Here is a 15,497-nt window from a genome sequence, read left to right as displayed (position 1 = left end):
CGTCGAAGCCCCTTAAAATTTACACTCCAGCCCATCCCTATCTATTCAGTCACGATCAGGGCATAGGCCGTAGAAGTCTGCCCAGCTCCCGTTTTGTTTCCCAATTACCGGCGTCGCCACCCACAACTTAGCATATAAACATCTACATGTAATCAGAGTACCTAATGAAAGGACCTAAGACTGCCACAAAATACACCTTTTTCGGGTACATCAGAAGCAGAAATCCTGTGAGCGTATCAGTGTTGCCATCTGCTGATGAACTATGGCGGTGGAGGCATTATTTTTCACTTAACCCCTCTATTTCTCATACTAGCTGGCTGTATGAAGCTAGTAGATCTACACACAGATCTCCTGAAGGATTTTTTTTTCAACCCATGCTGCCCACTGACAACTACATTCCTGTCTATATGATGCTTAAAGTCTGCAAAGGCCCTTTACCCCACCTACCAGGGCTGTCTGCAGCAGGTTTATTGCTCGTTGCTTCTCTTGCAATTCCATCCTTAGCCTCAGCACGGAGCTTGTGACCTCGGTGGCAACAGCTGAAGCCTGTTGTAGCTGCACTAATTCTTCTTCTGACAACAGACCCTGGAAGAACAGCAAAGTCTCAAGACATTTCTTCAGGAGAGAAACACGAGGTTATTCACACCAGTGTCCAGAGGCTTTCGGAAGCAGCTGACGTTGCACAGAAGACAGCAAGTAAAACAAAGGGGCCTTCAGGGAGAAAGGCTGGAATATTATGGCTAAAATATTTCATATTTAGGTAACTTTTCAATAACCAAAAGACAGATTAATTAATATTGTCCTAAGAATCAGCAGGCAAACCCCGATATATTATCACCTTAGTGCTGGAACAGATACACAGCTGACCTACATGGACAATTACCCCACCACCACCCAAAGCTGTGTTTGCCGCACTGTACTGTCCAGGGGAACTCCCAGCAATTCCATGCGGAGCGCAATCTCGAGCAGTCCTTCTATGACAAGTCACATGGCTGGATGTTAATCAAGAATGCACATTCAATAGTGCACATTAAAAAAAAATCAATTTAATGTATGATAATCTACACTGCCCAATTTGACTGCCCCTATTTGACTGACTGTACATTTGTCCTTTAGATTGTAAGCTCCTTGAGCAGGGACTGTCCTTCTATGTTAAACTGTACAGCGCTGCGTAACCCTAGTAGCGCTTTAGAAATGTCAAGTAGTAGTAAGTAGTAAATTAATGTGCATAAAGTACCATATGTAAAAAAAATAAATAAATAAAAAGTTATAAAATTAAACCATTAAGGAATTTCCAAAATATAGTCCATAAAACATCTGTTTAGCAGTAATAGTTGGGGATACACAAAAGATAAGAAGTACAAAAATAAAAGGAAAAAAAATAACCCCAGCCGATACTCAAACAAAGCAAGCATAAGGGTGCTTTTCTGTGTGGGCCTGGCTACGTTGGAGAAAATATCAATTTTACAGAGCAACAAAGCCTCAATGATGAAAAATAGTCCGAGGAGCCAGTCTTTATTAGGTTCAAGGACAAGAATATTAGTAGACAGACTCTGAAAAAAAGAGGAGGAGGCTATGTCAGGACTTAATAAATCCTTAGTGGATTTACTGCCACTGATACCTGATTCTGCTTCTTAGCAAATGGTGGAAGGTAACAGGCACGTGAGATGGGAGGACAAACCTGCCAAGCAATTTTCAAAATTTCTAACAAATACTGGAACATCCAATGGGGTGCCACAATTAAGAGGGACAAAGTTTCCAAAGTGCAATGTTCTGCACAGAGCTAGATTCTCTTAGGTTTTCCATATTGTAATGTAGAACAAATGCTTTTAAACTTGAAATGAACCAATAAAATGTCTAAAAATCATCCCAAAAGTCAGAAAACAAACCAGAAGTTTTTCCATGCACATTCCTAATTTTAATTGTGTCCAATGAAACATTTGCAACAGTTGTCATATAGACATGTCTAAAAAGGTCAGCAGAATGTCTCCAACCTCCCATATATCTACTTTTTTATTTTCATACGATACCCGTCTCTCCATTTTCTATTACCTTAATGGGACATCACTCAGTCCATAGGATATCAGGAAAGTAATCAGAACTGTGAGATATAATACCAGCAGACAGTGGCGTTCCAAGGGGTGGGGACGGTTCGCCCCGGGTGCACGCCGCTGGGGGGGTGCCGCGCGCCTGTCGGCTCTTCGTTTTCATGCTCCCTTTGCCCCGGAACAGGTTACTTCCTGTTCCGGGGCAGAGGGAGCATGAAAACGAAGAGCCGGCAGGCACGCGGCACCCCCCCCCCCCCAGTGGCGTGCACCCGGGGGGGGGGGGGGGTATCGCGCTGTTCCGGGGGGGGAGGCGCTGCACCCGGGGGAGTGGGGCGCATCGGCGATCCGCCCCGGGTGTCAGCCCCCCTAGGAACGCCACTGCCAGCAGACATGCTTACAGTAGATCTTTGTAAATCAGTGTTTTCCACTATACAGAAACTCCCTGAAATAAAGGGTCTACCAAGACCAGCATCTGAAGAATTTGTGGCAGTGACACTAAGGAAAAGTCAATCAAAACTGCCACGATTACAATACTGACAGGGGGTGAGCTGTAGTGCATGGTCACCCCCTGCCGTATAGCAGGGGCTGCAGTGTGTGTACAACACAGATGTCTCCCTCTTACCTCTCGTCGTGTGGTGGAAGTGGCAGATCTTGGTCGCTCCTGCTCAGACTTCTCCATTTCATCCAGGAAGCTCATGATACTTTGGAGCTTGGCTTCTGACAGGAGAGCGCCATCTTCAGACACCCCTGGGGGGTGGGTCATCTTCCCAAACCTTTCTAGGTTATCAGCTGTCAAAGAGTTTGAGCCAACTTCCTAATTAAGGAAAAGAATATTAAGCAGAAAAAATGAGACCGACTCCCATCTAATCCTGCAAACCACGAATGCACTTCCTACGCTGAGGGCTGTCCTGCTTGCAACGTACCTAACCTCATATGTATCCTTAACAGCTGTCGGGTTCCAATCACTGACCTGGAATCACCGTCTCCAGGTACCCTAGTTTAAGAGTTCTGATTGACCATTACAGGATCAGTCTTTCTCCTGCAGTAGCTGCCATGCAGCATCCTGGCACCAGAAAACATACAGTACTTCACCCAAGTGCCGGAACTGCCTAGTAAGACTCATATAAAAAGACATAATAACACTTCAACTACAGATGAAGATGGAACGCATTCAATCTGAACCAGCCAAGACAAAGTAATTAAATCCTGGGGCTGATCCACACTCCTGAAAGGAAAGATGCTGGAAACATTGTGCATTTGAGAGAAATGATTTTGAGTGAGTGTGCTTTCCTATCTATGCCATTCCTTTTCTGTTTTATTTGTTTTTATTGTTAATTTTATACATTGTAAACCGTTTTGATTCGAGTACAAGAGAACGGTCTAGTAAATACAGTAAACAATAAATGATTCTTACAAATCACTGGCAACAGGAGCCTCTGTTTTTCCCCAATTATATTCCACCTATCACTAAGTGCATCATAATAAAGGAACTCATAAAAATACAAAGACTTAACATTCTAAACCCTCTCTCCCCCTGTCCCTTAAAAGCCATCTAGTGACGAACATTGACCAGGGATCACAAAACCATGGTGCCTGCAGGTGTTGACTCATAAGGGCCGCTAGCTGTCACTGCTGAGTGATGGCCAGGGCTTCTCTCTCCCAGGGGCTATGAACATCCCCCATAGATTTCCTGCCACAGCTGAAATGGGGAAAAGGAATCCTGGTTTTGGAATAAAAACTTAGGATCCTGTGTGTGGCACAGTGATGGACTTGTCAATTCTGAGCTCTGCCCACTCCAGGAGTGCACACGAGACGAGTACGAGCTTTATGGGAAGACCCTCCTCCTTCTCCTCCTCACCTCATCTATCCAAGCGTACTTGTTCTTCTTGAAAGTCTTTGGCTCCAGGATGACCTCAGGTTCCTCCTCCAGCAGTTTGAGGGTGTCCAACAAGTCAGTAAGAGTGGTTTTTGAATGCGCTCTGCTGGCGTTCACCACAGCCTCCACGTCCTCACCCGTTAGCTCTCTCATGTTTACATCCTAAGGATCCAGAGAAAGTAGTGAGGCAAGAGGAGACTGAGAAACCTGTCCTGTCCAAAGAGTACCACACCTAAAAGCTAATTTAGTAACATAGTAACATAGTAGATGACGGCAGAAAAAGACCTGCATGGTCCATCCAGTCTGCCCAAGACAAACTCATATGTGTATACCTTACCTTGAATTTGTACCTGTCTTTTTCAGGGCACAGACCGTATAAGTCTGCCCTCCCCTATCCTCGCCTCCCAACCACCACCCCCTCTTCCCCCCACCTGCTCCGCCACCCAATTTCAGCTAAGCTTCTGAGGATCCATTCATCTAATTTCATCAGCATTTGTGCAGAAATCTCTCAAATAGTTCTGTGCTATCAGTTGCCCTTACAGGTGTGCCCACACTCCTTCCCCAAAGCTACAATCCATTTGCTACTGTCATAGTCAGCCTCCTAGAAGACAAGAGAGAAATGACCGTACTAGGGAGAATGTCAAGACCTGGGCTTTATCCTCTGCAGGTCTGCTCTGTCCTTGGGATGCTGAACCCAATGGAGTGAGACTCTCCTTCAGATCGACAGTTGCCTGGACTCTGGAACCTAGAAAAATTACGAGAAAATGCTTCAGAAATGTGATCTGCACCTGATCCTTTAAATGCCACATGTAAAACAGCAGGTGAGATTATGCAAAGAGTTCTGGTCAATGGGAGAAAGTACATACCTCTATCTCTACTCACTGGCACAGGACAGGGGAAGGGGAGAGAAGGGGCTGCCTCTGTTGGGTGAGGAGGATGGAGGGGGAGAAAACCCTGGACTCACCTGCATTGTTTGCTTTGGAGAAGCTGCCATTTTCCCCTACTGATGCTCTAGGCTTTTTTGTACCAAATCTGCCGCTATCTTTCAGCTGTTGCAGCTCTTCCTCTGCAATCCGTTTGCTTTCCAATGCCTTTTGGGCCCGTCTCTGATGGAGTTCCTAACAGAGGGGTAAAAGGTGTTAATGGAAAAAGGTTCTTCCCCCCCCCCAACCAAAGAGAATTTCCAAGATACTGAGACCTGCTTATTTCTCCTCCCACCAATTCCATTGTCTTCTGGATTTGCCAACTACTGCGCACACAGAATTCAGTTGACCATCTTTCTGAGATTGTCCAACACATCACTTGACTGAAACAGAGCATGTCCAGGGCTTACCTGAATTGCTGCCCTCCTTGCCTGCTGCGCTTTCTCTTCTCGAATTTTCCTACGCGCCTCCTCTTTTTTCTGATGCAAAGCCAGCATGCGACCCTCCTCCAACACCTGTTGATGTTTTTCCTTTAAAGGATGACAACAAATGGGATTTAGGGAAATTAGGCTTTGCAATCATGGCAAAATGCCCCCTTCCCCTTGCTATTTCAGTATTGAGGCCCTAACACACAGCCGTGCCAATAGTCATCCTAACTGGAACGCGTATAAATGTCATAAATAAATACCTCCTGCCATTCCGGCAGCAGGGACACTGTGTGAGAAACGTAGGAACATAAGGAACGTCATACTGGGTCAGACCAATGGTCTATCTAGCCCAGTATCCTGCTTCCAACAATGGCCAATCCAGGTCACAAGTACCTGGCAGAAACCCAAATAGTAGCAACACTCCATGCGGAATCCCAAAGAGTAGCAACATTCCATGCGGAGTCCCAAAGAGTAGCAACACTCCATGCGGAGTCCCAAAGAGTAGCAACATTTAATGCGGAATCCCAAAGAGTAGCAACATTCCATGCGGAATCCCAAAGAGTAGCAACATTCCATGCGGAATCCCAAAGAGTAGCAACATTCCATGCAGAATCCCAGAGTAACAACATTCCATGCTACCAATCCCACGGACAGCAGTGACTTCCCCATGTCTCACCTCTTTCTTAGAGGACAGCATCTGCTGGACAGCAACAGCACCAGCTCTCTGCCGCTGTGTTTGGTGCCGATACCAGCGCTGGATTGTGACAGCTGCTTGGTTCACCTGCTGAATGAACCTGTACAAAAGACGAGAAGAAGAACAGAGAGGTTTTGTAGTATCAGATGTCATGAGGAAGGGTGTAGCACAATGTGTAATCTTCACTACAGAGACAGAAGGCCAAAAGCTATCATTCCCAATAATACAATCTCACTTGATCCCAACGAGGGCTAGAGATCTGGCTGTGACAAACCGGAGATCCATAAAGACAATAGCAGCAGAGAGGAAACCTAGAAGACTGGTTTCTAATGTACTTATGCCGGAGCCAAAACACAGATAACAAAAGAGAAATTAAACTTTGAACTGTAGACTTGAAAAGAACATTTGGTTCCTGGAGCAAACCAGTGGCTGAGCAGTTAAGAGGACAGTAGGAGCCATGGGGGACTGGAACAGAGGGTAAAAGGAAAATAAGAGCGTACTGACTCATGGATGAAACGCTCACCTTTCTGCCTCCTCTTCGGAGACCTCCTTCCTCCGGTGCGGACCACCACTGCCACTGCTGCCGCTTCCTCCAGAGTTCTTCTGGGACATATTATTACTGGAGAAGTTCTTCTCAGATTTCTTGACATTGCTGCTCCCGTCTTCATGCGTCGTGGCCTTTATTATGTTGCTAAATGGAGAGGAGGCGATTTCAATAATGGCCAAAATGAGGGGGCCGTTCAGTATGCTAATTTGCTTTAATTCGCAATATCCTTCCTCAGAAAATTCTTAAAAGCGGATAATGACCTGAAATGCAAGCCCTGACTGCACTCAGATAAGCCCAACTTACTTGAGAGATGTGGTCTTCTGATTGGAGCTCTTGGGTGTCAGGACCTTGTCGTTAGTGGAATAATTGTTATGCAGCATGGTGGTGACAGAGTTACCCATGGCACCCTTGTTACTCCTTGAAAAAAAGAAACAAACACAAAAGGATAAGACAATGGTAGGTGGGCATGTCAGGTTCCGAACGAATGGACAAGCTCCCTACTGGGACCTCACCTATTATTGGCAGTAAAGTTTGGTGCCAGTGGCACTGTGGCCTCCTTCCTCCTCATGCCCACAGGAGAGTCCAGGGTGCTTGCACTGCGGGCACTGGGTGGGACAAGAAACGCCCTGGGTTGATCATCCTAATGTTGCATGAACAAGAAGGCAATGTCAGAGAGAGAGTTCATGTCTGGGGAAGGGGTATCTCCAAACCAGGGTGATCGACACAGGGTATATAGTCAGATGAGGGTGGAACTGGAGGTTCGCAGCCCGGCAGTGAAATATCTGAATTCAATGAGAATACATAAGAATCAAGTATCCTTTTGAAACTAGATCTACAATCAGCCCAGGACAACTAAACATACCAGGACAGTGGTTTCCTATGGCCTACGGACTGAAGCATATTTTCCTAGCCCACCAAACCATCTCTTCCTACTTGTGACGTGGCTTGGCCACTGTTTGGAAAACAGGATGCTGGGCTAGACGGACCGTTGGTCTGACCCACTATGGCTACTTTTATGTTCCTTTGTTAAGATCAGCCTGGAGAAAGGTTTGCTTTTTTTTTTTTTCCTTTGCTGTGATAGCGGCACAGCAAATACGGCAGGTGCCAGCAAAGAAGGATATTTGTTCAAATGCAAAAAGGAGAAGCAGAAGAGGAGACCAGTCATGGGTTTGGGCAGCTGTGCTGACATCAAGTAATTGCCGTAAACCCAAAAGAGAGGGGTGTGGCACGAATACCGCAAAATCGGCTTCTGCTGAGGGGGACTGAAGGTCCTGGGGAGCTTGGCAGTGTTTTCAGCACTTGTCACAAACCTGGGATGTGGCACTGCTGAATCTGCTGATGCAGAGGTGGCCGGCCAGAAAACAGAGTGACAGAAAGCACCTAAATCAGTTTTCACTGTTGTCTGTAAAGATGGGGAAACATTTCAGTCCAGTAGGGAACCTGAACACACCAAGGGCCACAAAAGAGAACAGCGAATGGCATGTTACAAGCCTGCGGTGGCAGAGAGGTTCCCAAACCCTATCAGCAAAGGAGAAAAAAAAAAACATGGGGGTGAGAAGAGAGAAAAAAAAAACAGAGGGGAGTTACTGCTGAGGGAATTCTGCCCAAAATAGAATAAAATTCTGCATCCCTTGACTAAAGGACACAAGCCCTCATTGAAAATCCTGGGAGTTCTACTAGACACTACATAGTAACATAGTAACATAGTAGATGACGGCAGAAAAAGACCTGCATGGTCCATCCAGTCTGCCCAAGACAAACTCATATGTGTATAACTTACCTTGAATTTGTACCTGTCCTTTTCAGGGCACAGACCATATAAGTCTGCCCAGCAGTATTTCCCGCCTCCCACCACCGGCTCTGGTACAGACTGTACAAGTCTGCCCTCCCCTATCCTCGCCTCCCAATCATCACCCCCTCTTCCCCCCACCTGCTCCGCCACACTGTATTCACCTTTGACTTGCAAGTAGCTGCTATGGTTAAGTCCAGTTTTTATGTACTGGGTCGGACTAAGCCTCTTACATACCTCCTTGATCGGGATATACTTATTCTACTCCACTCAATGGTAACCAATCATCTGGATTATTGTAATGTCTTTTACAATAGTATTTGATGACTTGAGCTTGTTCAGAATATAGCAATTTGTCTTTGGTGTAACCTCCAAGTACCTGATTTTAATTACTCCTTACATCGAAGCTGCCCATTGGTTGCTGGTAGCCTATAGCATCATGTTTAGAGTGCTAGTTCTTGCCTTTAAGGCTGTAAAGATTGGCTATCCTATGGCATTTTTTGATGTTCCCATTCCTCATACCCATGCTCACGATGATTTTTTAAAAATGTGTACCCCCACCGGCTGAGTTTGTCACGAAATAACTCAACTCGGCTTTTTACATTTTGGCCCCACTGCTTCGAATTGAAGATTTTACTGAAGATTTTATTCTTAAGTTCAAGTTGGGTATATTACTCTACCCTAGTCTACTTCTTAACCTGAATTCACCAGACTGCACCCGACTCCTGTTTCCTTCTTTATTCTTTTCCATTGCTAATACTTTACAAAATGACTGTGAATTGCTCTGTTTGTAATGAACGGTAGTACAGAAAGTCTTGTACAAACACATAACCTTTGACTCTAAGTAATAATTTACAATGCACTAGAGAGAAAAGTTGTTATCCAAAGACGCGAGAATTCTGAATGAAAACCATTATACATTTTTGCAAGTCCTAGCATTCTCCTCTCCCCATAAAAAAAAAATCTATATTCTCCTGGTTTTCTCCCCCCTCCCCCCCAGGCTTGGCCTCTTCATCCTCCCTTCAGGTTTGATTCCCCATTCACCACTATCTCCCACTTCCTCACCTCCAGCTCTTTACCCACCAAGATTCCACCTCCACCCCCTCCAATATTCTCTTTATCCTCTCCAAGCTCAACCTGTCAATTCCCCAACAAACTCCCCTAGTTCTTTCCGTCCCCAACCCTCAACAAGACCCTTTATCTTAACTCTTGTCCCTCCCTCCTCTCTCTCTCTCTCTTGCTCCCAGGCTCCACCCCTGCTGCTTTCTCTTCTCATCGCAAGGGCCATACAATCTACTTTTTTCTACCAGCCATCATGGCCACTTCCTACTTCTGCTCTGTAGGCTAACTCTACCTTCTCTTCTTCCGGCACAGGTAGTGCTGCTGCTGCCTCCTTCTCGCTGCACTGAGTACATAGCAAAAAAGAATCAAGGAAACCAAGGTTCAAATCCCACTGGTGCTCCCTGGGCAAGTCGCTTCATCCTCCATTGTCTTAGGTACAAATTTAGATTGTAAGCCCCCTGGGGCCAGGGCATTACCTATTGTATATGAATGCAACTTGTCTTGAGCTACTACTGGAAAAACCTTTGAGCTAATCATCTTTATTTTCTAGTTCAAGTGATCAGTGCTGCAATTCCTGATCATTCTGTGAACTTCTGGAGGGGGTAAATATTGGGGAAATGGGGCAGGTTCCTGGGGATGTAGCAAGGTTCCAAACTTCCTAGATAAAAGAACTGCTAATCTATATAGCTCCCCCCCCCCCCCACCAAATCATTTCAAATCACTAAAAAAGCCAAACTCCAAGGGGTATTCTCCTTCATCCCAACTGGCCTTGTCGATTTGAAATGTTATATGCGACCCGTTTGCTTGCAAAATCTCAGACTCATGGTGGACCCAAGTCTGTAGACATGACCCAGGAAAATTTGAGATCCATAGGCTACTTTGGAGTATTTTAAGAAGACACCCAAAGGCCTTGATTTTCGATTCCCAGTCTTTGAGGACCGCTAACAAGTCAGGTTTTTCAGGATACCTCTAATGAACTATATGAGAGAGATTTGCATACAACAGAGTAACAGGCATGCAAATCTCTCTCATGCAGATTTATTAGGGATATCCTGAAAACCTAGTCCATTGGTGGCTCTTAAGGACTGAAAGTGAAGACCAAGGTCCTAAGGGGAAACAAAATGAAAGTGGAGGAGTGGCCTAGTGATTAGGGTGGTGGACTTTGGTCCTTGGGAACTGAGGAACTGAGTTGGATTCCAACTTCAGGCACAGGCAGCTCCTTGTGACTCTGGGCAAGTCACTTAACCCTCCATTGCCCCATGTAAGCCGCATTGAGCCTGCCATGAGTGGGAAAGCGCGGGGTACAAATGTAATAAAAATAAAAATTCAAGTCTCCAAGCAAATTGAGGTTTGCAAGTTAGATGCCCAAGTAGGAAAGGGAAAGCTATAATTCTCTTTTCACCGTTTATTATGTTATGTTTTGATTTTGTTACAATACAATATAACCACCACGTTTTATGCAGATTACAGAATTAAGAAATCCAGACAATTCCTGCAGAATTACATACACAGTACTACCATATCATATATTGGTTAACATTATATACATTTCCTGAACAAAAAGTTTTCAAAATCGACCATAGCTGGTTAAAGTTCTTAACTGGATTGGAAGAGTATTCCAGACCCCAGCTGCTAAAAATGAGAAAGTAGGGGAAAATACCGATTTCAAACAAACATTCTTTGGCTTTGGATACTGTAACAATAAAGGATTCTTAGATACCCCAATCCTACCAGAATTAGGGGAACCTTGTAATTCCAGCATATAAAATGGAATATTACCATATAAGATATTAACATTTTTTTTTTTGTTACATTTGTACCCCGCGCTTTCCCACTCATGGCAGGCTCAATGCGGCTTACATGGGGCAATGGAGGGTTAAGTGACTTGCCCAGAGTCACAAGGAGCTGCCTGTGCCTGAAGTGGGAATTGAACTCAGTTCCCCAGGACCAAAGTCCACCACCCTAACCACTAGGCCACTCCTCCACTGTTGCTACTATTTGAGATTCTACATGGAATGTTGCTATTCCACTAGCAACATTCCATGTAGAAGTCGGCCCTTGCAGATCACCAATGTGGCCGCGCAGGCTTCTGCTTCTGTGAGTCTGACGTCCTGCACGTACGTGCAGGATGTCAGACTCACAGAAACAGAAGCCTGCGCAGCCTTCGACATGGAATGTTGCTAGTGGAATAGCAACATTCCATGTAGAATCTCCAATAGCATCTATTTTATTTTTGTTACATTTGTGCCCTGTGCTTACCCACTCATGGCAGGCTTAATGTGGTTTACATGGGGCAATGGAGGGTTAAGTGACTTGCCCAGAGTCACAAGGAGCTGCCTGTGCCTGAAGTGGGAATCAAACTCAGTTCCTCAGTACCAAAGTCCACCACCCTAACCACTAGGCCACTCCTCCACTGTTGCTACTATTTGAGATTCTACATGGAATGTTGCTATTCCACTAGCAACATTCCATGTAGAAGTCGGCCCTTGCAGATCACCAATGTGGCCGCGCAGGCTTCTTCTGTGAGTCTGACGTCCTGCACATACATGCAGGATGTCAGACTCACAGAAGCAGAAGCCTGCGCAGCCTTCTACATGGAATGTTGCTAGTGGAATAGCAACATTCCATGTAGAATCTCAAATAGTATCTATTTTATTTTTGTTACATTTGTAGCCTGCGCTTTCCCACTCATGGCAGGCTCAATGCGGCTTACATGGGGCAATGGAGGGTTAAGTAACTTGCCCAGAGTCACAAGGAGCTGCTTGTGCCTGAAGTGGGAATCAAACTCAGTTCCTCAGGACCAAAGTCCACCACCCTAACCACTAGGCCACTCCTCCACTCAAAGTTGAAACTCAATTCAGGCCTCTACTGGTAGCCAATACAAGGGTGACCTGCTCATTAAGATGCGCTGAGAATATTAGTCTGGCTGCAGTATTCTGAATTGTCTGCAATCTTTTGAGCAGAAATTTCAGACAACCTAGATAAATGATGTTACAGTAATCTAGTTGCCCTAAACTTTGGACCACTAGTTTAAAAGCAGGAGGTATCAACATATTCCTAATTTCCCCACAATTTCTTCATAAGGAAAAAAGTTTTCACTATCAATGCATTTACATGTAACTTTGGAGACAACTGGACATCATAACTCCTAATACCCTTTAAGTTTGTTTCAAACTTAAAACTAGGATTACTCAGTTTCAAGACATTTCAGCTGTTTGGAATGACAGTCTATCCAATCAATAAGAACTTCATTTTTTTTGTTTATTCAAATTTAAATGATGGGACCAAATCCAATTCTCCAACAAATCAATGCAATCTGCTACCTGCTTCTACTGGCTGTAAAACTGGTAATAGTACCTAATACCATCAGCGTAACTAAAGACTTGTAACCAGCTAAACCTAGATAGTATCCCAAGGAATTCGTCAGAACATTAATTAGTGAGAGAGATAAAGGGGACCCCTGAGGGACACCATAATTTGCTTTCTAAAAGTTAGATTGAGTATTGTTAAATCTAATATTATAAAATCAATTCTTTAGGAAACCCCCAATCCAATCCAATCCACTTCCTCCCAATCCAAAAGAGACGAAGACTGGTACATGCTCAACCTAGTTGATCTACCACCTAGAAATGCTCTGTCGTCATTGCGCAACTTTCTCTGTCTGCATTATCCCAGTAGTAGGAAAGTCAGATACAAGCAAATGTTTACTTCGACTTTCCCGTATATCAGTGCAAAAACTTGGAATGAACTGCCGAAGCAATTAAAAGGGACACCCGACCATCAACTATTCAAAAAGTTCTTAAAGACATTCGTATTTGCAAAAGCTTACTCCCTACCGAGCCCGGCTATTTGACTCTCCTGTTGTCGGTTAACAGGGGACTCTGGCCCATTGGCTCAAGCTGAACAGTTTACCCTTTCCATGCTTTCTCTGTCAATTCTGTCTTCCTATGTTTTACCTTTCCTGTTGCATTGTTTCATGCACTACTGTAAGCCACATTGTGCCTGCGCTTGTGGGGAAATGTGGGATAGAAATGCGCTAAAATAAATAAATAAATAAATAAACAACAGTATGTCATGATCTACTAGATCGAAGGCACAGGACAAATCAAACTGCAACTGGATTGCCCTGTGCCCTCAGCTCAGCAGAGAGCTTCCCTCAGTCTATAATGTCTCTATAACAGTTTCAGTACTAAACTGTCTACGGAAGCCTGAATGTGAATAATGCAACAACTCAAATTTCTCCAAATATGATTGTAATCAGATGGTAACGAATCCCTCCATAATTTTAGTGAATAATGGAATAGATGCCACAGGTCTATAATTCATGACATCTTGCAGCTCTTAGTTTTTCGGGATAGGTGTCAAGATTATTCTGCCCCCAAGCGAAGGAAAATTCCCATGAACTAGCATGTCAGAGATCAAAATCCTGAGACATTCCAAAAAAGAAAAAGGTGCAGCCTTCATCAGATAGTTCGGACAACAATCTAAAAGTACAAATGGCTGAACTGTACTTATTGAAAAGTATATTAACCTCATTTGTAGTTAAGTACATAGGTAATGCCACACTGGGAAAAGACCAAGGGTCCATCGAGCCCAGCATCCTGTCCCCGACTGCGGCCAATCCAGGCCAAGGGCACCTGGCGAGCTTCCCAAATGTACAAACATTCTATACAATCAAGCCATTGTGACATCACTAATGAGGTTGGCTCTTATTGGTGGAATGAGCCACTATGACATCACAATAGGTTAAATCACTGCTCTATGTAATAAAAGTGAGCCAAGTAGAGGACATAAGTACATAAGTAATGCCACACTGGGAAAAGACCAAGGGTCAATCGAGCCCAGCATCCTGTCCACGACAGCGGCCAATCCAGGCCAAGGGCACCTGGCAAGCTTCCCAAACGTACAAACATTCTATACAATCAAGCCATTGTGACATCACTAATGAGGTTGGCTCTTATTGGTGGAATGAGCCACTATGACATCACAATAGGTTAAATCACTGCTCTATGTAATAAAAGTGAGCCAAGTAGAGGACATAAGTACATAAGTAATGCCACACTGGGAAAAGACCAAAGGTCCATCGAGCCCAGCATCCTGTCCACGACAGCGGCCAATCCAGGTCAAGGGCACCTGGCGAGCTTCCCAAACGTGGTAAATTAAAACTTCCCAAAGTCTATGCAATGGTGCACCCTCCTTACAGACCATGTCTGATTCAAATAGGAAAGGTTCCTTAATCATATCTGGACAAAATCTATGGACCTTTCCCTTAAAAAAAACTCAGCCAGCACAAATGCAGATGGTATACTAGAAATTGATGATTGTATAATATCCTTTGGATCCTTATATAGATTTACTAAATTGAACAATTGTCTAGGGTTAATGATAGTATCTCCAGTTTCTTTAGAATAATATGCTTTCCTCTTATCCTTTAGGAGTATCTTATATTTTGTTACTTCCGTCCTCTAGTTCATTCTATGCTGAACATCGCCTAGAGCTTTCTGATAAGCTGGTTTATAAAGGGAATAAATCAGGAGAAAGGAGTTTAAAAATGTAGACCAGCTAAAAATGTTTTATGGTAAAGGAGCTGTCCAGTCCCACTCCATTGACGGTATCAGTGGAAAAGGGCTAAGGAAAGCGTGGAAACCCCGGCGGAAATGCCACACTTCTTTCCTCATCAGGCACAGTTCTGTTTAGATAAACATCTCCAAATTTACAAATAAACGGCCCCATATAAGTAGTCATCTTACCAAGATATTCCACGTGGTTCCCTTTTCCGGGGAGGTTTTACTCAGACTTGCAAGTTTTTTCCTTCCAGTAGAGCTGCTGTCAAAGAGGGCTAAGAAATCCCCAGGCTGATCGGCACTAAACTCCAACCAAAGAACAACAACAAAAATTTTAAATAAACTTAATGAACTTGCATAACAGGGAAATAAACTGAAGGGTGGGAGGGTATCCTGATGCAGAGGAAGAAAGGGAGTGGTACAACTTCTGCTTACATAAATTTTGTCTGCTATGCCTAAGTTTTAACATCAGCCTTGAGAACAGAACTGATAAAATATTAAAAGCACTGGCAAAACTCTGTCACAGAGCCCAGGAGCAGATCGATGACAACTTCAGTATCACTGGC

General features: G+C 44.3%; 1 protein-coding gene across 5 annotated transcripts in view; it reads right to left on the bottom strand.

The window, feature by feature from the left end:
- CEP131 (centrosomal protein 131) overlaps window positions 1–15,497 on the bottom strand; it is a 103,149-nt gene that overhangs the window by 60,673 nt on the left and 26,979 nt on the right. For 4 of the 5 annotated variants that reach the window (XM_030208584.1, XM_030208583.1, XM_030208581.1 and 1 more), the window contains exons 4-14: window positions 15,118–15,232; window positions 7,029–7,156; window positions 6,820–6,933; window positions 6,493–6,660; window positions 5,952–6,069; window positions 5,258–5,377; window positions 4,889–5,042; window positions 4,554–4,669; window positions 3,907–4,086; window positions 2,671–2,862; window positions 448–585 (exon numbers count right to left, since the gene is read on the bottom strand). In XM_030208584.1, the coding sequence (XP_030064444.1) occupies window positions 448–585; window positions 2,671–2,862; window positions 3,907–4,086; window positions 4,554–4,669; window positions 4,889–5,042; window positions 5,258–5,377; window positions 5,952–6,069; window positions 6,493–6,660; window positions 6,820–6,933; window positions 7,029–7,156; window positions 15,118–15,232 (1,543 nt within the window). The remainder of the gene's footprint in view (window positions 1–447; window positions 586–2,670; window positions 2,863–3,906; window positions 4,087–4,553; window positions 4,670–4,888; window positions 5,043–5,257; window positions 5,378–5,951; window positions 6,070–6,492; window positions 6,661–6,819; window positions 6,934–7,028; window positions 7,157–15,117; window positions 15,233–15,497) is intronic. The other variant, XM_030208582.1, reaches the window with a different exon arrangement.

The sequence above is a fragment of the Microcaecilia unicolor genome, chromosome 6, assembly GCF_901765095.1.
Source record: "Microcaecilia unicolor chromosome 6, aMicUni1.1, whole genome shotgun sequence".
NCBI classification, from domain to species: Eukaryota; Metazoa; Chordata; class Amphibia; order Gymnophiona; family Siphonopidae; genus Microcaecilia; species Microcaecilia unicolor.
Note: the sequence above shows the minus strand (reverse complement) of the source record. Positions and strands in the feature narration are given on the sequence as shown.